The sequence below is a fragment of the Podarcis melisellensis genome (genome assembly GCF_964234715.1).
Source record: "Podarcis melisellensis genome assembly, chromosome: 4".
In the NCBI taxonomy this organism is placed as follows: Eukaryota; Metazoa; Chordata; class Lepidosauria; order Squamata; family Lacertidae; genus Podarcis; species Podarcis melisellensis.
In genome coordinates, this window is record NC_138531.1 from 55461305 (window position 1) to 55486893 (window position 25589).

General features: G+C 41.1%; 1 protein-coding gene across 4 annotated transcripts in view; it reads left to right on the forward strand.

Annotated features, from left to right (window-relative positions):
* The window catches only part of APP (amyloid beta precursor protein), a 145782-nt gene that overhangs the window by 116291 nt on the left and 3902 nt on the right, over positions 1–25589 (forward strand). For 2 of the 4 annotated variants that reach the window (XM_081907999.1, XM_081908001.1), the window contains 6 exons: positions 2045–2173; positions 4971–5070; positions 12127–12348; positions 16075–16128; positions 21991–22091; positions 24860–25006. In XM_081907999.1, coding sequence (XP_081764125.1) covers positions 2045–2173; positions 4971–5070; positions 12127–12348; positions 16075–16128; positions 21991–22091; positions 24860–25006 — 753 coding nt within the window. The remainder of the gene's footprint in view (positions 1–2044; positions 2174–4970; positions 5071–12126; positions 12349–16074; positions 16129–21990; positions 22092–24859; positions 25007–25589) is intronic. The other 2 variants (XM_081908000.1, XM_081908002.1) reach the window with 1 other exon arrangement.

Below are 25589 nucleotides of genomic sequence, written 5' to 3' on the forward strand. Positions count from 1 at the left end.
TATTGCTCAAATGAAACTTCTTTTAAAAATGTACTGAACAGTTTTTGTTTTGACAAAACTACAGTTGTTGTCCTTCATTCCAAGGAAAATGCATGGTATTGCAGCTTGTGGCATTGTGCTGCTGCTGTGAACTAACCTAGAAAATCAACCTGGATGGTGTGAGTTATTTGCTGTGCCCAAAACAATGACTTTTACCATGTAATTCTGTCTATTAAATGCCTTTATTTGTCTGTAACAAAGCTCTCAGAGCTGTTTAGAGCAAAGCATTGTAGATCAAACAGTAGCACATCTAACATTGCACATGTAAATAACTGGTGCTTATTCAAAAAAAGGAGTAATTGTACTACTTAATGCAGTTATGCAGCACAGAAAGCAGTGGAAACTGAATGTGCTGGAGGATATGACAGGACAGAGCTGATAATACTTGACTAGATGCTATCCTAAAGGCTTTTTAGATATCAACATGGAACAGACATTTTATTTTAATTTACAAAATAATTCTGTCAAATACATTCCAGCTGTTGTATCCAGCTGCAAGATTTGGATTATTAATATTTTATATGTATTGGGTGGAATTCAGCATTACTCAAATAACTCAAATGTGAAATTGCTTATTTTCTAACTGAAATATGCAACTTGTCGCTAAGATCAACTTCCATACCTGAAGACTGGAAAGTGGACAGTGTAAAACTAGTTTTTTTTAAAAAAAATTTATAAATTGTTCGGGATCATTAAAACAAAAAGAGATTATGAAGAGCTCCCAAAGGACCTCGCTCAGCTGAATGAATGGGCAGTAAAATGGCAAATGCAATTCAGTGTAAACAAGTATAAAGTGATGCATGTTGCGGCGAGCGGGGATCTTAATTTTAAACATATACATTCATGGAGTCTGCATTGGTGGTCAGTGACCAGGAGTGAGACATTTAGGTCAAAATAGAAAGCTCAGTGAAGATGTCAACCCAGTATGGGGCAGCTGTGAAAAAGTCAAAGGAACTGAAAATAAACTGCTGATATCATAATCCTGTTTAACAAATCAGTGGTGTGACTTTTGGGGACTTTTTTATTTTAGAGAAAAGGCAACTAAGAGGTGGCATGATAAAGGCTTATAAAATTATGCATGGCATAGAGCAAGTGAGAGAGAAAAGTTTTTCTTCCTGTCTCATAAGACTAGAGCTCTTGGTCATCCTGTGAAGCTGAAATATGTTAGAAGATTCAGGAAATTACTGCTGCATGCAGTGTATAGTTAAGCTATCGAACTCACTTACATAGGAGGCCACGAAGGCCACAAACCTGGATGGCTTTAAAAAGAGGATTGGACTAATTCATGGAGGATAAAGGCTATCAGTGGCTACTAGCTATTATGACTGTGCTCTGCTTCCACTCTTCAGAGGTAGTATGCCTCTGAATGCCAGTTGCTGGGAATTATTATTATTATTATTTCTATACCACTTTATATTTTAAAGAACAAATCTCAAAGCAGTTTACAACACATTAAAACATCAGATGAAACAACCCAGAATACAACAAATTCAAGCTCCAAGGAAAATATTTCAGATCCCTTCTCTTGACATTTTACAAGTGGAACCACGCCAGTTGCAAAATGCGCCTGGTGCCTAGCTAATTTCTAACACTGCAGATGACCTAAATATATATATATTCCCCAGTTCACAAAAGCTTCCCTACTTGGTCACCTGAATCACAGTATACAAAAAAGAATCAACAAAGACAGCTTAAACAAAACATTATAAAAATACAGTTACATATAAAAATGTTACATTAACGCAAAGTTACGTGTGTGTGTGTGTGTGTGTGTAGAGTGCTGTTGTGCTCAAGTCCTGCTTACCTGTTTCGCACAGGGATCTGTTTGGCCACTGCGAGAAGACAGTGCTGGACTAGGTAGACCATTGGTCTAATTCAGCAGGCTGAGTGTCCTTAACGCTTAGAATTTAGGCTTTACGTGTTCCTTAGAGATGACTTTGAATCACACTCTGCTCTGAGGTCTGTGAATTATATATGTGGTTTTGATTGGTTTTTGTTTCCGCAGCCTCGACACGTGTTTAACATGCTGAAGAAGTACGTGCGTGCTGAGCAGAAAGATAGGCAGCACACCCTCAAGCACTTTGAGCACGTCCGTATGGTGGATCCCAAAAAAGCTGCCCAGATCAGATCTCAGGTAACATGTCCATCAGAGACCCCCAACTTTTATTAGTGTGCGCATGCTGATTTCTTAAGACTGATAAATTAAGAAGCAGAGCATTAAAAAAAAAAGTTGCAAAGCTTGCAGTCAATTAATGTCAACTAGTATCCCTCTTTTCATGATGATACCTGCTAAATATTTGATACTCTCTGTCAGGTAGTAGGATCATGGGGTTTTTATAACAATTTTTAAGAGATCAGGCTTTATACATAAATTTTGTAGTACAGGTAACTTGCAACTTACACGGGGGTGATCTTCCTGGGCATTGTGTGTGTAAGCAAAATTGTGTAAAGCCAGGAACCAGGATCTCTGCAAGATGGAGGGCTGGTTACCCAGCTTTGCGAAGGAGGTATGAGGGCTCTGGCAGGATCTAGTCTCCTTCCCTGCCTCCTTCCCAAAAGCCTGGCACCTCCTTACTAGGCACCACCTTCTCAAAGCCAAGTATGCCCCCACAGCCATAGCTTTGCATTGGTGTTGGGATAAATAATGTTCCCACCCATGCATAGCTGCTATTGCATAGGTAAAATAAGTGTAAGTTGCGAGTCACCTGCACGCTGCTCTGCATTCAATTTGTATATGTCCCTATATTGTAAAACAGTTTTCCTTGATTCATTATTGTGACCCTCTCGGCACCGCTTATGAATATATGTGGCCCACCCCAGTAATTATTGCATTGTAATGGTATTCTCATGAGGCATCCCATTTTACAGGACACTCCATTTTAGAGACATTTCCATGGGGAAAACCAGGAGCAGTTCAGCATTCTGATACCCTCTGGGTCGATTTAGACATTTCTGGCAGGCTGCCAAAAATCCCAGGCTATGCATATTAAAGCAATAATCGTTTGATGCATGTTGCCCCATGGGTGAACTGGTCAGATGCAAAACACACATGTTGGTGCCAGGGGTGTGTTGCCACTAGCCTATCTGTTTCGCATGCAATTGAGCAACTTGTGCAGTAAGGACTATTTAAATATTCCCATCTCTGTGAGTATGTGGTAGTGCTGTGAATAAGGGCTTTCTGATGGCCTGGTGGCATACTGTGTAGAACAATGAGGCTTACCATTCAGTTATCTCTGCAGCCAAGGACACCTCCATACTGCTGAGAAAATTCTTTTCTTTCCATTTGTAATTTCTTATTAGATGCTTCCTAACAGGGAGTTTTCTAGACTGTGTGCCAAAGATTTAATAATACCCTCGCATATTTATGCAGGAGTAAAAACTGGCAAAGAAAATATAGAAGAATTAAAAGAGCAGACAGTGTCTGAAAATTCTTAAGAACTTCTGCTTCAATCCCTAGAATCTGTGAAACTGAAAAACATTTTAAAGTTTAAGAAAAATAACCATGGGAGCATAGGATTCTGCTGACCTAGAATCACCTGAAGTTTCAGTCTCAGCAAACTCTCAGTCACTAGTAGAGAAGATAAAACTCTGGGTTGGATCCAGTAATGTGTGAGTTGACTTCCACTAGTGCAGTGGGACTTTACATCCCTCTTTGCACCCACTGCAGCCACCCCCAAAATCTGTTCTGGAAGCTCTCCCAATCCTCTGGAGCAGATTTTGATGGTGTGTGGGGAGAAGAAGAGGGGTAAAGTCCCGTCGTGCAAGCAGAAGTTCATTCTGCTCTTGCAAGGAAAGCACTGGTGGTAACTGTCTTTTCTTGGTTAAAATTGTCTTGCTGCTTCCTGTTTATCTGGGAACATTCCCTTTATCCTTTTCACCTTCCCTTCAGTCCCCAGACCAATGTGATTGTTCCTTTTGAACATGGATTAGGAATTCCTTCACCTGCCTGTTCCCAACCTTGTGCGCCATGCTGACGTTGGTTTTTGTCGGCAATTTTAATGAGAGTTAATCCTCATTGACATGGGCGGGAACAGCTACAAAGCATACCACTGAAGACATCTGCCACAGAACCGTACCTCTTTGTGACATGGATGACAGGAGTGAATTACTTAGTGACTTCCTAATGGATTTTCAACTACAAAATCAATAAGGTTGACAGGACCGCAAATTGTCTTGTTCTCTGAAAATATAGAGTTGCAGTGGCGATGCCTGCATTTTGATGGAGTTTCTATATGTGTTGTGGGTTCTCGGGTCTGGGAAGTGAGGAGACAACCTGTTCTGGATGATGTGGCACTCCCAGTGGGAGATTGGGTTAGTAGTTTGCAGGTGCTTTTTGGCCTTGAGACCCAGGTGGCTCCTGTGGCTTATTTCCAGCTCAGGCTGGTTCATCAACGATGGCCCTTCCTGAATAGAGAGGGCTTGGCTGCTCTAATAACCTGAAGACTGGGCTATCATAGCACACTCTATGTGGGGCTGGGCTTGGAAGATGCAACTTGTGCAGAATGCAGCCACCAGGTTAGCACTCCTGGCCAGGCACATATTACACCAGTTTTTAAAGACCTGTATATTTAAGGTGCTTATGCTGACCTGAATAACTATTTGATCCCAAAATATCTGAATGAGCATCTCTCATATGGACCTGTCAGGTGTTGAGCAAGGGAGGCGCTGTTGGCAGATGCAATGCCATGTCGAGTTCATGGGGTAAGTGGTAGAATGGCCAAGCTCTGAGTTTCATCTGGTTTGTCACTTGTATATATTTTGACGTCTCATCAAGGCACACCTTTTTTGCACAGACCTTTTGGAGTGGAAGATGCTACATAGTTTAATCACACTGCAACTTACCCTGGGGACTGCATGGTGATTCATTGGCCTTGACACATGACTGCAAACTGATCTTGTTTTTTGTGGGGGGGTTTTCAAAAATTCTTTAGGTTATGACACACCTACGTGTGACATATGAGCGCATGAACCAGTCTCTTTCCTTGCTTTACAATGTGCCAGCGGTTGCTGAGGAGATTCAGGATGAAGTCGGTAAGTTGCTTTACTTTTTGCTCGGGGGTCTGTTGTCCTGAAAATAGTTTGGCTGTTAATTTTCATTTGTAGCAGGTGGGTGGCGGGGAGAGAAGGATGAGTTAAAAACTACTTGGTCCTTTAGTATTAAGAGTGGATGGTAGCTTTCACATTAAAATGGTGATAAAAGTCTGTGAGTGGGGAAAAATTAATGCAACACATTCTGTGGCCGGTTTGCTGAGAGGGAATCTATGTGGAAAGAGAAATAACTGCTATCTGTGTAACCACCCTGAATGGGTGGTGCTTTGAAATCAGGAATGCTTTTGCTATATTTCTTCCCTAAGTATGCAAAACTCTTAAAGTGAACTGGGTTCTGCTGTGGACAGAAAAGTGGTACACATTTTTAATTATTTAATGGATTTCTAGACCACCATTCAGGGTATCTGCCCTCTTGAGTTGGGTTACAACACCTCACTAAAGTGCAACATTAAAATTATTTAAAACAGCCATAAAAAACTATGTGTAGCTTAAAAGCATCACAGCAGATGAAAGGTTTTTTTTAAAAAAATATAAAACTATATTAACAAAGAGCTGGTGCTTGAAATGACTTATTTCCCTCCTTCATCCCAGTCTACTTTCCTTTTTTGTGTGACTTTACTTTTAGATTGCAAACCTTATTGTTGATCATTTGTAAGCCGCTCAGAGAGCGGGATAAAATACATTAAATAAGTGATGGTAATAAGCTACCCTTCAACAGGACCTAATCCCTTGTAGTCAAATGTTAGACAGTTCTTAGCAAATGTTGTATAAATTAGGCTTTCATTTCAAAATATGCAAATGGATTTCCAAAGGCATTTCCATACTTTAGGGTAGCTAATTTTGGGCAATAAGCAATACTATGTTATTAATGAATGACTGGGAAATATGATTTCTGTATTTAAGTGATGGTTGGAACTACTATGAACATCTGTCTTGCATCTGGTTGCTGAGTATATTTGTCTCAACAGATGCTGGGTTTTGCTCCATTACTCAGCTCTTCATACAATTGCTATCCAAACTGTATGTTTGTTACTGCAGCTTAAACACTTCAGTGGTGGTTGTTTCTTTGGTGATCCTGCTAAACATTGGGGTCCCCCCACCTTTTTAAAGTATTTGAAATATTGTCTAGTTAAAGGTGAAGTCACCACAAGCAAAGTTTAAAATTATGTTCTTATAAAATTAGGGGAGAGTTGGTAGCAAAGGAACAAAATGAGCAGTTCATTAATATATATTAACAGAAACAATTTCACTAACATCCCTCAACCTGGAGTCTCTCAGATGTCTTGGACTGCCAATGCCAGCTAGCCATGCCCAGTGGTCAGGGATGATGGGAACTGCAGTCCCCCCAAAACATCTGAAGGATGCCAGGTTGGGGAAGGCTGATTCATGTTATCCCAGCTATCACACTTAATTTGAGCTGGGAGAATGATCTGCTCTTCAAGAATCAGAATTATCCCCAAATGCATGAGAGCAGTGTGGTCACGGACAAGAGAAAGTTGTCAGAATTATTGCATACTACTAATGCTAATGGGGTGCGGGTGGCGCTGTGGGTTAAACCACAGAGCCTAGGACTTGCCGATCAGAAGGTCGGCGGTTTGAATCCCTGCGATGGGGTGAGCTCCCATTGCTCAGTCCCTGCTCCTGCCAACCTAGCAGTTCGAAAGCACACCAGTGCAAGTAGATAAATAGGTACTGCTCTGGCGGGAAGGTAAACGGCGTTTCCATGCGCTGCTCTGGTTCACCAGAAGTGGCTTAGTCATGCTGGCCACATGACCTGGAAGCTGTACGTCGGCTCCCTCGGCCAATAAAGCAAGATGAGCGCCACAACCCCAGAGTCGGCCACGACTGGACCTAATGGTCAGGGGTCCCTTTACCTTTACCTTTACCAATGCTAATAAGTAGTCATGCGTTAATCTTTCTCAAATAAACTCAATTGATCTGAAATTTAGGGGTGGTTGTCTCTGACTGCTGCAGGGTCAATTTTCTTTCAGGTTGGTAAAAAGTGCAGGAAGAGACAGTGTGTTCAAATCAGGACAAAAGGAGGGCATGTTTGCAGAACTGATGCAAGCAATGGGAGATGTGCACTTTGAGGGATGTTCACCTCAGAAAAGAGCCTAGAAAATGCAGACATTTAAAAATATTTAGACTGGTTTGAATCCATTGACTTAAAAACATTCACAGAAGGAAGTTTTCCTACTCCCTGCATTCCCACTCATGCCCTCTGAAAGACTTACTCTGAGGATTAGGAAGCTCTCCTGATCAGTGTTGGGTGGTCGTGGGGGAGGTTATGCCATAAGACAATCTCTCTAAATCAGGCATGGATCTAAAGTCGACTTAAGGAAGTTAATGGAAGGAAAGTGTTTCATCTTTTCCTCCCCACACTCCATTCCCACATTCCTCAAGAAGACCTGCTGACGCTCTGGAGAAGCTTCTCAGGGGTACAGGTGAACTTTTTCTTTGCTTTTCTTTCCTGAACTTCTTAGGTGAATTTATTTTAGGATGCAAGCAATTTATTTTTCTTGGTGACGTTTTCATATCACACATTACCTTCATAGGATGATTTTATTTTATTAAATCTATTCTGACATTATAGGAGACTGAAGTGTTGGTATACTTACAAATTCTACTGTGCTCTCTGAGATGATGAATGACTCTGCCCTTTGGAAATTGCCTGAACATATTCAGAAAAGATTTCCGCTACAGATGCCATATCTGTGAAGGAGTAAAAACACAGCAAACAACCCAAAATGTGTGTTCAGCCCATGGATTGTAGCTTTCTTTAAAAGTGCTTTGGGAAGTCTATGTTACGTAAGAGCAAGAGCAGAGGAGTAATGTTGACATGAACCTGTTTATTTTAAGCAGGGGTGGCTAACCTCTAACCCTCCCATATATTGCTTGACTGCTGTTCCCATCATCCTGATCGTTCTGACTGCAGCTGATGGGAATTGTAATCTAATGACTTCTGGAGGGGCTGTAATTATTATTATTATTATTATTATTATTATTATTATTATTATTATTATTATTACCCCACCCATCTGGCTGGGTTTCCCCAGCCACTCTGGGCGGCTTGCAACAAAATATTAAAAATACAATAAATCATCAGACATTAAAAACTTCCCCAACAGTGCAAGTTAGGCACCCTGATCTGGCTTTCCCATTTTCTCTGGAGTTGGGCTGCTTAGCATTAGTGATGAGAGGCTCAATATATGAGAAAGGCTCAACCAAACCTTCAGGGAAATGCATAACAGCGTGCCAGGCTATACTTCTTATAAGGGGTTTATTCAAGCCTGGTTGTGGGATTTTGGAGAACCTGGAACCATTTCTGAAATGAACATCCTAGCGTTGTACCTTCTAGGCAGAGCAGAGCAGGCCTACCAGCTGTTTTAGCCATTCTAAACCTCCCTTTTGTCTTGCTCAACTCCCTGGCAGTAAAAGTAGAGGTAAAATAGTTTATCTGCATTGACCCAGATATACAGATATGCACACGAAAATACACACGCTTTCCTCCCTCTCCTAAATCCTGTTTTCTTGGACTGACAGTCTGTCAGCACAGAGGATTTGCAGGCACCCCTGCATAGCTGCTTTCAAGAGACTCTAGGCTCTTGTGGACCACCTTGACCAAGAGGGATACTTCTTCCAAGAAAACTGGAGCCAGACTTCTTTAAAAGGAATAAAGAAAGACATGGAAATGGTAGCCTTTGTAGCCAGTGGCAGTTTCATCAAAATAATGTAGTGGAAAGGCTGCAGTCTGAGGTAGTAAACCAGTTTTCTCTGTGAATTTGGTCAGTAGCAAGTCTTTTCTTTAGCTCAGCATGTCTCAGGATTTTAATAGCGTGAACTGGTTATGAGATGATAAGGGTGCCTAGAAGGGGAAATTGGTGTGTCTAAATAAGACCATCAGGTGAAAATTCTAAACAATCTTGAAGAGTGCAGACCATGTCGGATGGATTTGTAATGGAATGAGGAATAAGTTAGTGGATCATTGTGTAGCAAGCTTTGAAGTGGAGCTGGTGAAAAGGTACCTGTCTCAATTTGGAGATCCCTGCAAAATCAAGCTCCATGTACCACCTTATTTACATATTGGTTCCTGAAATGCCACTTTGTCCTGGTTTAAAAAGGTATTGCCGGTTTGGTAAACTGGGTAGGCAAATGCAGGGGTGAAAAGTGCTAATTAAAACGCCGTGATGAATACACAGAAAAGCTCTGGATCATTACCAGTGCCTTTTAAAAACAATTAAGAAATGTGGAAATGTGGTAAGTACAAGATTCAAGAATGTAAGAGAGTTAGGTTGCAATCTTACACCCCATGCACCTGGGAATGACCTTGATTTGAACTCCAGGAGCATTAGTTTCTCAACAGACCAGGATAGGATTGCACTGTTCGTATAGAAACATCTTTTGTCTTGAAATTGGGAATCTACTTTGGTGTCTGACATTCTAGGAAGCATCTTAAATAGATAAGAATTGCAAAATTAAAAGCTTATTTTGAAATATAATAGTCAGAAGCATGTGCAGCCAAGAAAGCACCAAGAACTTAATTATGGCGTAGTTCAAATAATTTCTGCTCATTTCAGCTTATCACTAAATGGATTATAAAACAATCCATTCCTTGGGTGTTCTTGCTGACAGGATTTATTTTTCAGATTCTTCCTGTATCCCTTTTCACTGCTTAGCTACCTACATAATGAAATGTTACAGTGATATCCCAGCTAGCTAGGAGTGCACGTAGTGCAGCATCTATCCCAATTTAGAAAATGAAGGGAGCGCTGGCACTGATGCTAAATGTGAATGTGTGCTGCTGGTTTGGGCCAGCCCTGGGGTCACTGGATGCCAGTGAGAAATTTGATCCTTCCATGTGTTCCTTGCAACAAAGCTGGATAATGCAGAGACAAGTGAGTTGCCCAGGAGGATATGTCTGTCTTTGTCAATGCCTGTGATAATCACAGCGCATCGAGCCAACACATGCTATGGTTCATATTGGGTCACGCTTGTGACTGGCAATCCACACAACTGACTTAATATCATTTGCTCGTTGATAGATGTTTGCCCTGTGGGTATACTATCTTCACTGTAGTTTCGCAGTGGAAATCAGGAAAGTAATAGAATCTAGAAGTTGGAGAGGAGGCTATCTCTCTCTCTCTCTCTCTCTCTCTCTCTCTCTCTCTCTCTCTCTCTCTCTGTGTGTGTGTGTGTGTGTGTGTGTGATGTGTGTATGTTTGGCTCAGATTCAGATAAACAGTTTGTGCTACCAGGTGCCAGTCCAATGCACCCTGCTAGTGCAACAGGACTTTTGGCCCTCCCCACCCCCAAAAAATGCCTCCCCCAATTTGGCTCCAGAGTGTTGGGAGAACCCCAGAACAGCATGGGGGGAGGAGGGGGGGAGATTGTTCATCTCTCACGCTGAAATGCTTACACTAATGAAACGAACATAATATTGCATCGTTGAATTCCTCCCTATGTAGGTTTGCATATTTAAAGGTGATGAGGAAATAGGAATGCACAGAACTGCAAGCGTAGCTTCATTAACCAAAAGTGAATTATTGCAGGGTCCAATGCTTGTACACATTTCATTTAGGTATGTAAAATATTTTCACCCCACTCTTCAACTGAGAAGGCTCTCTGAGCGGCTTGCAAAAATCAATAATAAGACAGTCTCTGGCCTCAGGCTTACAATCTGAAAGACATGGAACACAAAGCAACAAAGAGTGGGGGGTGGAGGGGGGGAAGCATTCTAAAAAGCACCAGTGCTTAAAGCTACAACTCTTACAAAGACCAGCTGAGTTGGAAACAGTTGCCTGATGGTATGGTTGCAGCTAGGTCAGTTTTGAGAAGGGATGCTACTGGTGAGGCCTGCCTAGTACATTTTGCTGCTATGGGCAAAATGCCCTGCCCCTGCCCTCCCAGCTGGGCTCCATGCCCTCTTGCCCTCCTTGCTCTTAAGAGCAGGGATTTCCAAGAAGACCTCCCAATGTATGGCTGCCTTATTTCAGAGAGACAGAACTCCAGCCGGGACTCTCCAGGAAAGAGAGAGATTTCTTTTTTTCTCCCTCTGAGGGAGCAGAGAACTCATGGAAAATGAGATGGCTTCAGATTCCATTTGAGAGCTTCAGTATTTTAAAAGTATGCCAGTACTAGCAATCCAATTGTTAACATTTCAGGGAGTGTCTCAAAACTATCCTAAAGGTGAGTATGTTGTTGTTTTTTTAATCCACCAATAAACTGGCACTAATGAATGGATTCTATGCTTTCATGTTGTAATTGGTAGCCTGCACTCACTGGAAGTGGGAATACCCAGAACTGACTGACATTATCAGTACAGGGGGTAGAAAATGTGCACACTGCTCCTGTCTACCAACAGGCATTAGCAAATGGCTACCAAATAAAATCTCAGGCCTCCCATTCTCAGATGGAATAGCTTCTAGCAATTCAGTCTTATGAATGTCTACTTAGAAGCAAACTCTACTATGTTCAATGGGGCTTTCTCCCTGGTAAATGTGTATAAGATTTCCTCCTCACCTGGGAATTCAGTGAGACGTACTGTTGGGTAGGCAGACATGCATAGGACTGTACTGTAAATTGCTGAATTTGGAGTAAAGGATCTTGCAGAGTCTCCCATTTGAAAATTATGCCAAAGTTGTAACAGTGTGGTTTTTCAAAATGGAGACCTGCAAGTAAGGGTGGAAGTGGAGGAGTCTAGATCTGCCACCTATGCAGTATGCTTCACCCTGCTTCATCAAAAGGCTGTCTGTGTTGACTGGAGTCTCGGAGCCAATGGAATAGCCCTGTTTCCTTTCTCTCTTCTGCTCTGCAGCTTTACTGCAAGGTACCACAAATATGTTCTTTGTCGTTCTCTCTTTCCCTCCCTACCTCCAACGATGCTGTGGTCATCAGCCTCTCTGTTTCTGTTTTGCAAACTAAGTTTAAAACCATTTCTGCATTCTCCCAATTGTAATAATTTACCAGTTAGGGCCAAGTGAGTGCTTAGAGTCGCCTGAAGTGTATTAATTGCTGGTTTCTCGTTTCTTTTTCCTCCAGATGAACTGCTTCAAAAAGTGCAAAACTACTCAGATGATATCTTGGCAAATATGATCAGTGAGCCCAGAATCAGCTATGGAAATGATGCCCTCATGCCTTCCTTGACAGAGACTAAAACAACAGTTGAACTCCTTCCAGTCGATGGGGAAATCAGCCTAGATGACTTTCAGCCATGGCACCCCTTTGCAGTCGATTCAGTCCCAGCCAACACTGAAAACGAAGGTAATGTAAGATGACTTAAGAGTTTCTTGGATGGAGATGGTGTGGGATTGTAGCTGGATGTATTATGAGAAGGTCTTGGCCTCTCTGACGAAAGCAAAGAATGGTTCCTTCTGAGTGGTGAAAGGTCTGCCAGAAGCACTTGCCTTTCTTTTACTTTTTGATAGACTGCAAATGCACTGAGATTCAGAAGTTCACGTACTGCCTTGAAACAGAGAAGCTGTCAAGATTTAAGTGAGATGTCTGCCCCCACTAAAAAATTAATGTGGCGAACTTGTAGGAATTGGAAGCAAGTCAAAATAATAATGTCTAATTAAAAGGGGTGCTTTGAGCTGTTAATGAGTGAGAGGTACCACCTTGGAGACTCTGTGGAAGTAGAATGTTGGGAATGCGTTACATCTAACGAGGTCATTATCAGTAGTCTTATTTCAAAACTACTGCTCTTAAAGATTCTTTGATAAGTGATCAATATAATTATATTCCTCCAAAGAATCCCCCCTCCCAAATAGCTAGGAAAGCATTGTGGTCTTTGTTGAACTTGCCATATGTACAGTTTCCTCTGTGTAAAGTAATAGGTAAAGTGGATAAAACTTAATAATAATCAATTTTCTGGAAAGTCAGCTTTTATTTGGTTCTAGCCATATCAGAATCCTTTTTTTAAAAAGGCAGTCTTCTTATTTTTAAGTGTCAAAAGGAATTCATCAAAGTAAAATGTGTACATCAGAAAGATGTGCAAGATTAATGTGGGGAAAATGTGTTAACTTATTATGTCTTTTTTTGTTATTCCCCAAAGCAAAATATATAAGAATATATAGCATTATACTGTATTTGATTTATTTGTTGCTAGTGAGACTCACAGGTAACTTCTGGATTAATAATGGCATAGAAGGTTGATGATTGCTTTGCTGTGACATTTAAAAACTTCATATGCAGTTCCTTTATGTATTATAAAGCATGCAAAAATGACATCAGTTACAGAAATTTGGCACTTCTTGAAAATCGGAATACAGTGTAGAAAGGAAGTGAAATGGTTTATGCTATTGTGAACTTTCCCTCCCTCCCTTCTCCCTGCAACCCCCCCCCAAAAAAAAAATCTGCTCAATTGCGCTAGTAGAAGTCCTTATGCAAACAGGAGGATTTTGCTGGATACAGCTCAACACTACACAATAAAAAAAAAAAGTAGCACAGTCAGTTGGGAGATTCTCCTTCAGAACAACCAGTGAAAATAGGCATTGTGTGACAGATCAGCTGTGCAGTGAGAAACTCCCATTTATTTTATTGTGGATTGTGCTGAATTTGTGAGTTATATTCATTTTTTATCTAACAGACTTTAGGGCACATACTGGCAAACCTGGGTACATAAACTTGATATTAGAAACCTGTGGCTTCACATTGCATTTGCCTGGTAAAGCTCAATAGGAAAAATAGCTCGCCACCCCCCACTTAAAGAATATTTAAGAGATGCGGATTGTATCCAGAAACTTTCTAACTTAGTCTAGAGGGCCCTTTTCTTCCTCTGCTTTCCTGACAGCTGCCCCTGTTTTACCTTTCCACTTCATTGGTGTGCATTCAGCAGTGCTACAGAGGTTACCTTTGCAGATTCAAGAGAAAAGCTTCGTTTTGGTCCTCTTAATACAATACACAAATGTGGTTTTGCTGCCTGAATAAATGTCATAAATGCAGAACTTGAAGCAACTTCACTGTTTCGTTTCGTTTTCAGAGGTACACATTAAGATGCTTTAAGTGAACACCAAACTAAAAATGTGAAGTTTGAATGCGACCAACATATGCTTGCAGGAATAGTATTTTATGGAGTATCCCTGAGTGCCAGTGCAGTGTGTCAGACTAGAACGTGGGATACCCACTTCGCCATGAAACTTACTGGCTAACCTTGGGCAAGTCACTGCCTCTCAGACTCACCTGCCTCACAGGGTTTCCATGAGGATAAAATGTGGAAGATGAGTTATGTATCCCACCTTGAGCTTCTTGGAGGAAAGGTGCAATAAAATTGAAATTAGTCTGTCTATAATAAAACATAGATGCAGTCACCAAGGGCTGGTTGGCTGCAGATCTATCCTTAGTGTACACTATGAGTCAACCTGGGGTTTGACTCTGTTCTGTTTATGAAATAGCCTTCACTGCATTCTACTAATGGAAGCTTAGCATTTCTGGCTCCTGCATATGTCGGTTTGAGAGACTGTCTCTCCTCCTCTAGCATGGAAAAGGGACAAGTAGTATCATGTTTTTGAGTTTTTCTCATTATGCAGCTGTGGGATGTTCTGCTTGGATTGAATGAGTGTGTGACAGGTTAGCTGGTAAGTCCACCTGCTTCCACAAACATAAATCACGGCTAAGTATGTTGTGAGGGGGTGTGAGGAAATCCATGCAGATTGTCTTACTCATGTCAGAGGGTTGTGGCTTTTCAGGAGGATCATTATTTTAGAAAATCTAGTTACAATACCTAGCATACAAAGATCTGTGTTGGCAATACCTTTTGTACTTAGATATGTTCATTGGATAAGTGGCTTTCCTTCCAACATGGCATTCAAAGTGGTGGTGATATTTGTTTTGAAATATGATGCTTCCATGTGTTGTTGTGTGTCGTTCCGCACCCCAATTTTGTGTATTTATTTGAATGAATATGCTATACCTAAACTGGATAACAACCTGCTTTTCGAAATAAAGTTTAAGAAACTTAGTGAAATTAATTTAATTTCCCTATTTCAAAAACTTTACTCAGTGCCTAGTTAAATAAAGAGTCTTATTCTCATTCAAAACACAGTCAGGAAAAAAATCCAGGAAAGAGAGATTCAGTAGTAAGATGCAGCCAACAATGAGAATCCCTATTACAATATCTTGGCTCATAGATGGTGTACAGAAGGTATTGCTGGCAAAGTTATGGTTGATGTTCAGATATGCTCAGACTCGTGGCTTTCTGCATCAGCAGCTAGAGCCCTGCATTCTGTCATCTGTCAGTATTTATATTCCACTTTCTGGAGACTTTCAGGTGAAGTTTTGTACCATATTAGAGAGTGATGTGCTTCTGCAGAATTGGTCTCTTCCATTTGTCACGCAATTCCTCAAAGCTTGTTTCAGGGAACATGCACTTAATATTAAAGAATAAAGCATTTCTACAATTCAGAAGTTCCCTGTCCTTTTCATCTCCTTTTTTAAGACACAAAACGCTGTGACTATATAAGAGATAAATGTTTATCCCCTAAGTTTCCCCCAGTTATTTTGAGAGAAGCCAGACTGCCACATAACTTGCCTTTAAAGTTATAGTGTTCAGTGGTGTTTAAAATGTAACCATTCTTCTAAAGGGGAAGGGGAAGGACGGGGTTAAGAGATGAGAAGCAGCCGTTTTTGTGTGATATTTATGTTACAGAGTTCTAAGAAAAAGGTAGGTGGAGTTTTCAAGGACTGAAGAAGACTTTCTTCTTCTCCAATAGATGGAGAACATTAGACTCTGTTTGGGGTTTGTGATATGTAAAGTAACCAGAAATGGATGGACGTGATAGTTCCTGTCCCTTTACTTTCATTTCCAGGATTAATTTAAAGCAGATCTTTTCCAACTGTTGGCTTGTGTTACTTTGTTTATGGCATATAACTTTCCTGCACTGTCCCAGGCAAAACCAAAGGCAACTTATTTTGGAAGCTTTTGTTTATTTTTATTTTTTTATTTGCTCTTTTTCTTTCCTATTTGTTTATTTCTTGGCTGCACGTGCCCAGTTGAGCCAGTTGATGCCCGCCCAGCTGCAGACAGAGGACTCACCACACGACCAGGTATATAATTTGCATGGCTTTTACCTAACCTGTGTTTGCCCTGCATGTTCATCTTTGGCTTCAGCTGAATGAATCACCTTTTCTTTGTAATACTCCTCTGCTGAGCTCCTGCGTCTTCTCATAGACATGATTTAGAACTCAGTAACTTCCTGCCAACTCTTGAATGAGGTCATTTTGCTGAAACATGTCTGCCTGACCCATAAAATAATGATTTGTTCCAAGAATATGCTGGAATTAAAAGAGAAGCAGTTAGATGATTTGTGAACTCCTTTTCCCATTTATATATATTTTCCTTGTAACTTTAACATCAGGCAGTGCCATGGGGGCATTTAAAGTGTGTGTGTGTGTGTTGTGTGATATATCTTTCTGCATGAAAAATAAATACTTTGTTTGCCTGGTAAAGAGCCAGGCAATGGTAACTTTTAATTTTGGGGGCTTCATTGCAGTATATTTAGTTCAGAATGGTGGGGGGGAGGGCGAGCCCAATGACTTCTAACAAAGATAATGAATGCATTCTCCTTCAGAAGTGCTTTAACAATGTCTAGACAGGTTTCTAGATATAGACATTACAGTAACCTTGCTGGCTGGTAGAAATACAAGTATCTGTAATGCCCCAATCTAGTGTGCATATTCAGAGTGCATATAATAGTTATTCTCATCAGCAAGCCCAGTTTGCACATTACACTAAGCCCAAGCCATAGCTTAGCAAGATCAAGCAAGCAAATAACCAAGGTTTCTTCATGGTTTGTTTGGGGGAGAATAACCCTGAATCCACGTTTGGCCATAATGCTAAACTAGATCGTGGTTGAGATCTGGGTAGTGTGGCACATGCAGGACTTGTTTTCAATTTGGGTTCCCACAAGATTGCTTGTTCTTGCTAAATTTGGCTTGTCGTAACATGCAAATGAAGGGACGCAGGTGGCGCTGTGGGTTAAACCACAGAGCCTAGGACTTGCCGATCAAAAGGTCGGCGGTTCGAATCCCCACAACAGAGCGAGCTCCCGTTGCTCGGTCCCTGCTCCTGCCATCCTAGCAGTTCGAAAGCACGTCAAAGTGCAAGTAGATAAATAGGTACCACTCCGGCAGGAAGGTAAACGGCGTTTCTGTGTGCTGCTCTGGTTCGCCAGAAGTGGCTTAGTCATGCTGGCCACATGACCAGGAAGCTGCATGCTGGCTCCCTCGGCCAATAAAGCGAGCTGAGCGCCGCAACCCCAGAGTCAGCCACAACTGGACCTAATGGTTAGGGGTCCCTTTACCTTTACCTAACATGCAAATGACACCTCGCCCTTTATTCTTGTGAGTAATGGAGACTGTAATCTGCACTAGTGAGTGTGCCTAGGGAATTAGTGGGTGGTAGATATTCTGTACCATGTAACATAGGGCGCAGAGGAGTTTCTTTTGTATTGAATTAATGCTAGAACAACACATTCACTCACAAGACACTATGAAATGGCAAGTTCAATTATATGTACCATGCCTTTCCCCAGACATCTGTACGGAATCACATTTTCTTGTTGTTGTTGGGACCATAAGCAAAAGAAATGTCACCAGTTGTTTTCCCAGACTTTGGAAGCAACAACAAATTAATGTACAACGCTAAAGTCTAAATAAGCACACTCCAAAGATTAGCCTCCATCTGCCAAAAGGGCAATCAATTTGCAGCTCTCTGCTCAGTGTTTTCTCTCATTACTTGTGCAATGACACATCATATTTCTGGTTTGTAGCTCACTGTCACCTGTACTGCACCGGAGTGCTCAGAAAGGCTTCATTAAATGTAATGGCATCCTTAGGAGACATGGAATCTCTGTCTACTCAGTTGTCTGGTTACATGACTTGCCAGGCCTTGCTTTTATCACAAAGACCAAGTCTTGCTTATCACCAAAATTACATCACTCTAGAACAGAAGTAGCTTATTAGCCTTTCTAAATAGAACCTGATAAATCACAGAATGCCTGAGCTATTTGCCTATTCAATTGATGACACCACACACGTGGAAAAATAAGTGATGTTACTATTGCCTATCTAAAATGCAGCTTAGTGATTATGCACCCACTTCTTGCCTTTAGTCATCATCACATATGTCAAAGGAATCTATTCTTGTCTCTCTCTTTCCCCAAAGTTTTGTGTGCGAAGAAATAGAACGTTATGACATAGCATCCATACAGGGACATGTCATCTGTCTAGCAGGAAGAAATGCCTTGCCTTGTAGATGATAGTGGGCTGTTTTGATACTGTGTTTTCCTTCCAAAGGTCTCCCGTACATTATGAATTTTAACTTATTACTGCTGGATTATTATTTTTTTCCTGCAAACCAGTGCTAAGAAAATGTATGCTTGCAAGCACATTACAGTTCATTACAGTTCATGACTCTGTAGTAATCCTTAAGGTGGCCCAATACTATGAAGAGGACAGGTCTTCTGCACCTTAACAAAGGAATTTCAGCTGGTATAGCTTACATGACCAGCTACACCTGCTGAAATCCCCCTCCATATGACTTATTAAAGGTACAGGAGCCCTGTTTGTCTTCTGCATCTGGCCACACTAGTCATTCTACCAGAGGTTCCTGCAGATTTAGCATAATGGGAAGGAGCACATTGCAGTTAACTCAGTGCCACTTGCAAAGAGAATAATCCAAAACCGTTCCAATTCTTGCTTCAAAATGTGGTTTCAGATTAAGTCCAGCAGCCACAGTCACATTTAGTTCACAGGCCTTCCTCACAAAAACCCGGCTAATTAATGCTTTTATAGTAAAAATTCTGAAATTGCTGCTCTCTTGCAATTGATTGCTAGTGGTGGCAACCCCTTTAATCTATCTGGCTCATATCGTATTTTATTAATAGGAAGGAAAAGAAAGATTTGGTTGATGTGTCAACATAAGGACATTTTACAGCTTCTGTTTTAAGGGAAACCTCCATTGGAGCCATAGGGGCTTCCCTTGAAATGTAAATAGTTTGAGAGGGAGATGTGTGAGAATCATTGCAAGGTGGGTGAAATAACGTTAGTGGCATTTAAAGAAGCTCTGTAACCACATAAGAAATATTGTAAAAAGGGAAAATAGAAATGGGGGGTAGGCATAAAGGCAATAGTAAAATTTGGAAATGTGCAATTAAAGAAGTTATAATTTGGATGATTGGCAGAGAGGCTGAAGGAAGTCAAAAAATGGAAAAATTAATAGAAGTTGTAATGTGGTGTGATTGTATGCTTTTTGATGGAAAATTAATAAAATATAATTATAAAAAAGAGAATCATTGCAAGGTGGGAAAAGAGTTCAATTTCCCTAACCTGTTGTCCAGAGACTGCTGATAACAAAAAAAATGCCATGCAATTAATGTATTATCATTTGGTGTGCTAGTTACACAGGAAGTACACTTGTAGAAGCAAGAACCCCTCTAATATAGTGTAATCACTCTGATGCAATGTCCAAAGAGGGCAGTGGTCCCAAGGTTAGATCTGTGTGCTTCAGAGTTAATCTGTGGCATCTGGATCTCACTGTGCAGCTACACAGTTAGAGTTAAATAATTCAGCAAATCAATTCTTCCTGGTGTTAAAACCTGTGGGTTCCTCAGGCAAGAATAAAACGGAAAGTGCGATATTTTGTAGGTTTGCCATCCTTTTCACATTTCAAAATAAAAGTGCTAGGTTATGAAAGCATGTTAGGGCATAGCTAGTTTCCATGAAGAGTTTGCGTGACATATGTTTAGCAGTTGTACTGATTCATACCAAAGAGAGAAATGGGCTGTGTGTGTGTTTTTCTCCCCTCTTGGGCTTTGTCCAAGCCTTCATTTATGGAACTTGGCTGGTTTCCATAATTCACAGTAGCACGCCAGTAGCAAGATGCCTGCATATTTGGCTACCATTTTATAACTTAAGTCTGAAGCACTTTATGCGCAAACAACATACGGCATTCCAGTGTCTGGAATGATTAATTGCTTTTTGTGAGATACACACATAACAAGCTGCCCGTGTGACAAGCCCATGGTATGCCTTATGGAAAGAGATCTAGGAGATTGCATTTGAGAGAGTGGAACTAAAATTTCAGAGATTTCATAGGAATCTTACTGAAATTTTTAGCTTCCAGATTTTGTTTGGAAGCTCTGCTATTTACAGTCTCAAGGATGTACACTTTTCCAGAAAGAGTTGTACTCTTAAATCATGCAAGCTTTTCTTAGAAAAAATTACAGTCCTAGATGCACGATTGTATTACATATAGCTAAAATGTTCAGGAAGATGAACATATACGCACTTCAGCCAATTTCCAGTACTGTTATCAAATATGCCAATTTTATAGCACAATGACTTCTTCGATAATTTGTGGGGCAGAAATATTTTTCAGTGATCTTGTATTATTTGCTATAACTCGAAAGAGAATTTTTACAACAATTCAAAAGGATGTTTGGTTCAATTGACTAGTAGGGTGTCCCTTAAACTGTGAATGCCCAGAGACTGGCAGCAATCTGCCAGGAATTAAATTGGTATTAGTAGCCTGTGCTATTAATAACTACAGCTGGCAATTTTCAGATGCAGAAATTCTAGGCTAGATGAACCATCCCAGTATGGTTGCTGTTTGGCCATTTACTTAGATAGTTTTGAGTGGGTGTCTACATTTTAGAAGTGAAGGGCAATATGTGTTGTCTTTCTATTAAGCAAACAGCCTTTGGCTGACTTGTGCAAGTATACCTGAGATAATGCGACCAATTTTTTAAAAAAATATGAACTGCTTGCGTATCTAGACTTTAGTGTGTATGCCACAAATACAGCTACAACAAAGGCAGGTTCTCAAACAAGCTGTGGTTGTGGATCTGACACTGACACACACCCCGTTGCTGTCCTGTATTTAGAAATGGGGCAACCACAACTTGGTGCAGCAAGCATTTCTGCCATCACACTAGGCCTAGTAGGTGGGACCCTCTGTTTCCTTCTCCTTTGGCGCTTCCTAGATCTGGGTGATGGTGGAAGTGGCTCTGCCTCCTGAGAGGCAGCTGGGACTGGAGGAACATCCCCTTTGGGGAAGGCAGAGTGCGGGAGGCAGTGGAATAGGCACCATGGCAGTGTCAGAGAGAGGCTCTGACAGCTGTGGAGAGAGCTTGCGGTTCTCATCGTGGACATGACTAAAACAGCAAAGATCTTCACTATCCAGCTGCCCCAGTCTTGGCAGAGACCCCCACATCCCACTCAGTTCTCCTGCATTTTCCTCACTCAGCCAGCCCATCATAAATATTCCCCTTTTTTTTGCAAGCCACCCTACCCCTATTCATGATTGACTTGCACATAAGGCATAAGCCTGTGTAGTGGGGCTGTGCCCTGGCCCCACCCTTGGCATCAGATCATCTTCTTTCAACAACTCAGTTGCTGCAGCTCGTGAGTAGGGTCTTTAGGCACCTTGGACCCCTAATTGTACAGAGCCCCTGCATGTAAGCAAGAACTCCTTTGCAGACAACTGCACAACATGCAGTTATTGAAAGAAGGCCTGATGGTGGGGTGGAATTGGAAGTGCAGCCCTGCCCCACATCTCTATGCTTCTGCCCTGTGTGGAAGTAGCACAGGAACAAGGCTGTGAAACCATCACCATGCTTTGTTCTTTAAAGAATCTCTTTCCCCCTTGGCTATCGATGAAAGTGCGTTGCTTGTCTCTCAGTAAGTAGTAGAAAAATAGCAATTGCTTGGTTTTGTTCTTGCTCCCCACCCACCCCCTTTTTTAAAGTAGCATCTTCTTCCATTATCTCACCATGCACACTTTCATTAGAGACTTCTTCATATGTGTGTCTTGCACTCATGATTGTTGGCAGCAGTGGCGGAGGGTACACATAGAGCTAATCAAAAACTGGTGCTTGTTTCTCTCTCTCTCTTTTTGGCCTGATATAGGCTCTGGATTGACCAATGTCAAAACAGAAGAGACTGCAGAGCTAAAGATGGATGCTGAGTACAGACATGATTCAGGATACGAAGTACATCATCAGAAACTGGTGAGTGCGCCTTCTTTCCTTAAACTGGATCCTGCTCTATTCTCCTTAAGACTAATTTTATTTTATGTTACTCTAACTTTGTTCATGAAAATAGCTTGGGGATGTTTCCAATTTCTGTGACTATTGAAATCCTTGTCCTTGGAACCCACAAGATCTTTCATTCACCAATAGTGAAATACTGTGCATATTCTTTTAACGCATTGGGCATCTGCTTATAAATAGCTTCAACTCAGGGGACACCACTCCTTTATATGTGACCGGGGCAAGGCCACATATAAAGGGACGGATCTGTTGTCATCATCCCTAATTTTTCCTTTCAAGACAGGGCTTGTCAATCTAAAGGTATAATTTAGAAGAAGCTTTGAGCCCTGTTACATCTCAAGAACTGAGCAAGAAGTGGAAAGAGGGGAAAGGAATGCCAGAAACACAAAAGAAAGCAGGAGGAAAGGGGGGGAATTCCCTAAAATCCTTTGTTAGGGAGCTGGAAGAAAAAGCAAATGCTGCTGCATTACTTCCATAAATGGCAGTTCACAAAGATTTCCTTGTTCCACCTGCCCAGAGCTGTTCCCCATATCCAGAGCTGTCCTTTCTTCCTTCTGGCTTCCCAATATATTATAACAACCAAGGAATCACTTTGATCATTACATTTTTAAAAACAAAAATTAAGCCTATGAATATTGGTTTAACTTTTTTATTGGCACAAAATGAACTGATTTGACCTAAGCAATTTGAAACATTTCTTGTATAGCTGGAACTTGAACTAAAGCCAAATGTGAATCAACCCAGAATATATCCTGGTCATTCTCTGGGTCTGAAATGGCCTTCTTGTTTTCTTAAGGAATAAAGTGTACTGGAGTATTTGACTTCAGATACTGAAACTTGAAAGGTTTTCTTTTTGGAACGTATTCTTGAAGCTAAATGGTGCTGAAAATTAAAATTAGCGTGGGAATCCAATTTGCATTAGGGATAGATAATTGTTCCGTGCAACAACAACAACAACAACAACAACAACAACAACAATAATAATCAGCTCTTAGATTCTGGGGATCAAAAATTCCCAGTGCTAGAAAAAAAATATCCAAAATGCATTAGCTCTCCTGTGTAAAATGCTAGCCTGCAAGGCTCACAAGAGTTAGCATGTTTATGAGTCATTTAAGGGAGGACTTGTTTTGAAAAGGCGTGGGGAGAGGAGGGAAAGTGTATTTCAGTTCATTTACTTCTATTTTATTCTCTTTTAATTATATGGGAGCTAGTATGCAATGGGGAACAACACTAAAAAGAAAATTTAAACCTATTTCCTCCTCCTACTGTGCTGGGGGGGTGTGCAATTCAAACAGAATTGCATTGTGCAGTTTTAAAAACAAACACTCTTCTTGAAGACACAATATTATTCAGTAACAACCCTCAATATAAATAAATAAATCTGTGTGTTTTTGTTTCTATTCTACACCAGTTTTGTTTTTGTTTTAATCATAGTTCAGGGTAGGGAGTAAGTAGAAGAATAGCACTGAAACCTAAATCTCTTATGAAATAAATAAAATAAAAATAAAAATTTGTCCAGTAGCACCTTAGAGACCAACCAAGTTTGTTCTGGGTCTAAACCTCTTATGATTATTGATAGGTCTGTGTTGTTGTTCTTTGGCAATCTGGTTAACCTTGCAGTTCAGTACCTGAGCTCAGCATACTCTCAGCACATTATAAGCTTATCTTTGGAACCGATTTTCTCTACTGTCATAGGTGCCTGTGGCTCCACAAGAGTGGCTCTCATCCTAATTGATGGTCACACAGTTGAGGGTTTTGTCAGATTGGGAAGTAGAAATTTCCTCACCAACTTCCTTAATGGTCCATCACCTTTGGACTGGATCCCGATGATCTGTAATGAAGACTCTGGCAGTTGAGAATAGCCCTTGTTGATGTCTGTAGTGCCAGAAAAGAGGCTGACATAGGAGAAAGTTTTTGGATTCTTGTTCAGTCTCTTTTGGTGACTTTTGAAAGTGACCAGATTGAGTTCTTCATTGTGAGCCTGTGTGGGAAGAAGGCCTGGGGAGCTCCCTTCTTCGGACCTGGGTTCCTCCTACAATGCAGCTAGGGATGGACGGAGCCAACCATTTCAGTTCCCATATCTTAAGTTCAGTTCTCCCTGCTTCCACATCAATTTGCAAAGCCTGGGTGAGAACTGGTATGCATGTTTGTGTGCCCTTCTCCTAATAGACACATTTTTGCAAGCAGTTTCTCCTAACGTAATGTGTCTTGTATGTTGTTTTCACAGACACACTTGTTTTTCTTTACGTTTGCTCTGATATATGCTTCTTTGTATGTATTGCGTGGCTGGAGAACTGCATTGCAAAATGGGGAGAAATGTGCAGGATAGATGGGTTTGGTTTGGTTTACGTATTGTTCCATGAGGTGCAAACTAGGTAGGTTCATATTAAAATGCAAGCTGAACAAATTTATTTTCCCACTTCCCCATCCACATCCTAATACCAGCTCTGTGGCTGCAGGTTATCCCAACTTCACATGTGCATTTCTATGTGCTGCAGATGGGATGCTAGCAGTTTCAGATTCTATTCTCCCATGTTACATGAAGAGAAACCGTAATACTAATTTACCTCTTAAATGGAAACAAAGTTTAGGTATTTTATTGAGCACTGCTCAGAAACCATTGGATTGTTGAGAGAATTTTTCTTCTGTTTGGCAAGGTGCAAAATGCACAAGTAACAAGTTGCCTAACTCAGTAACTAACTTGCCATTTTAAAATTTTATTTTAGGTATTCTTTGCTGAAGATGTAGGTTCGAACAAAGGCGCCATCATTGGACTAATGGTGGGAGGTGTTGTCATTGCTACAGTAATTGTCATCACTTTGGTGATGCTTAAGAAGAAACAATATACCTCTATCCATCATGGTGTAGTGGAGGTAAGTGAAAGTTACTAATAATAATTCTGCGAATGGACAATAGCAGCCAAACAGAGCTTATTCCCTTCTATGAAGTCAACTGGATTGCTCTGTTTCCCAGTTGCAAAACCAGTTTGGCTTATGGAGGGGGTGGGGCGCAGGGGAAATAATACTGTGAGTCTGATTTCAAATTGTAATTCTAAAATTATATCAAGTGCTGCTGCAGTGCCAGAACAGACTCCCCCTTTCTCTCCTTTTCCCTGTGGTCATCCATGTACCATGAAAATCTGCTCCAAAGAACTGGGGGGGGGGACTCTCTGAAGCAATTGGGGGGCACTGCAGTGGGTAGGATAGGAAGGGACAGTCCTGTAACATGACTGGAACTTTGCTCTCACAGCATTAGATACAAACATGAAGCCATAACTAGTTTTGGGGTGTGGTTTACATGGTCCCTGTTCCCAGGTCCCAAGGATATGCTGGAGAACTCAGTTGAGTGACGTGCTAACTTTTGCATCTGCAGGGAAAAACACATTAAGGGATGTTTAAATGGGAACAATTCAAGCAATTGGCCTGTAGACAGTCTCAAACCCCAGCTACAGCTAAT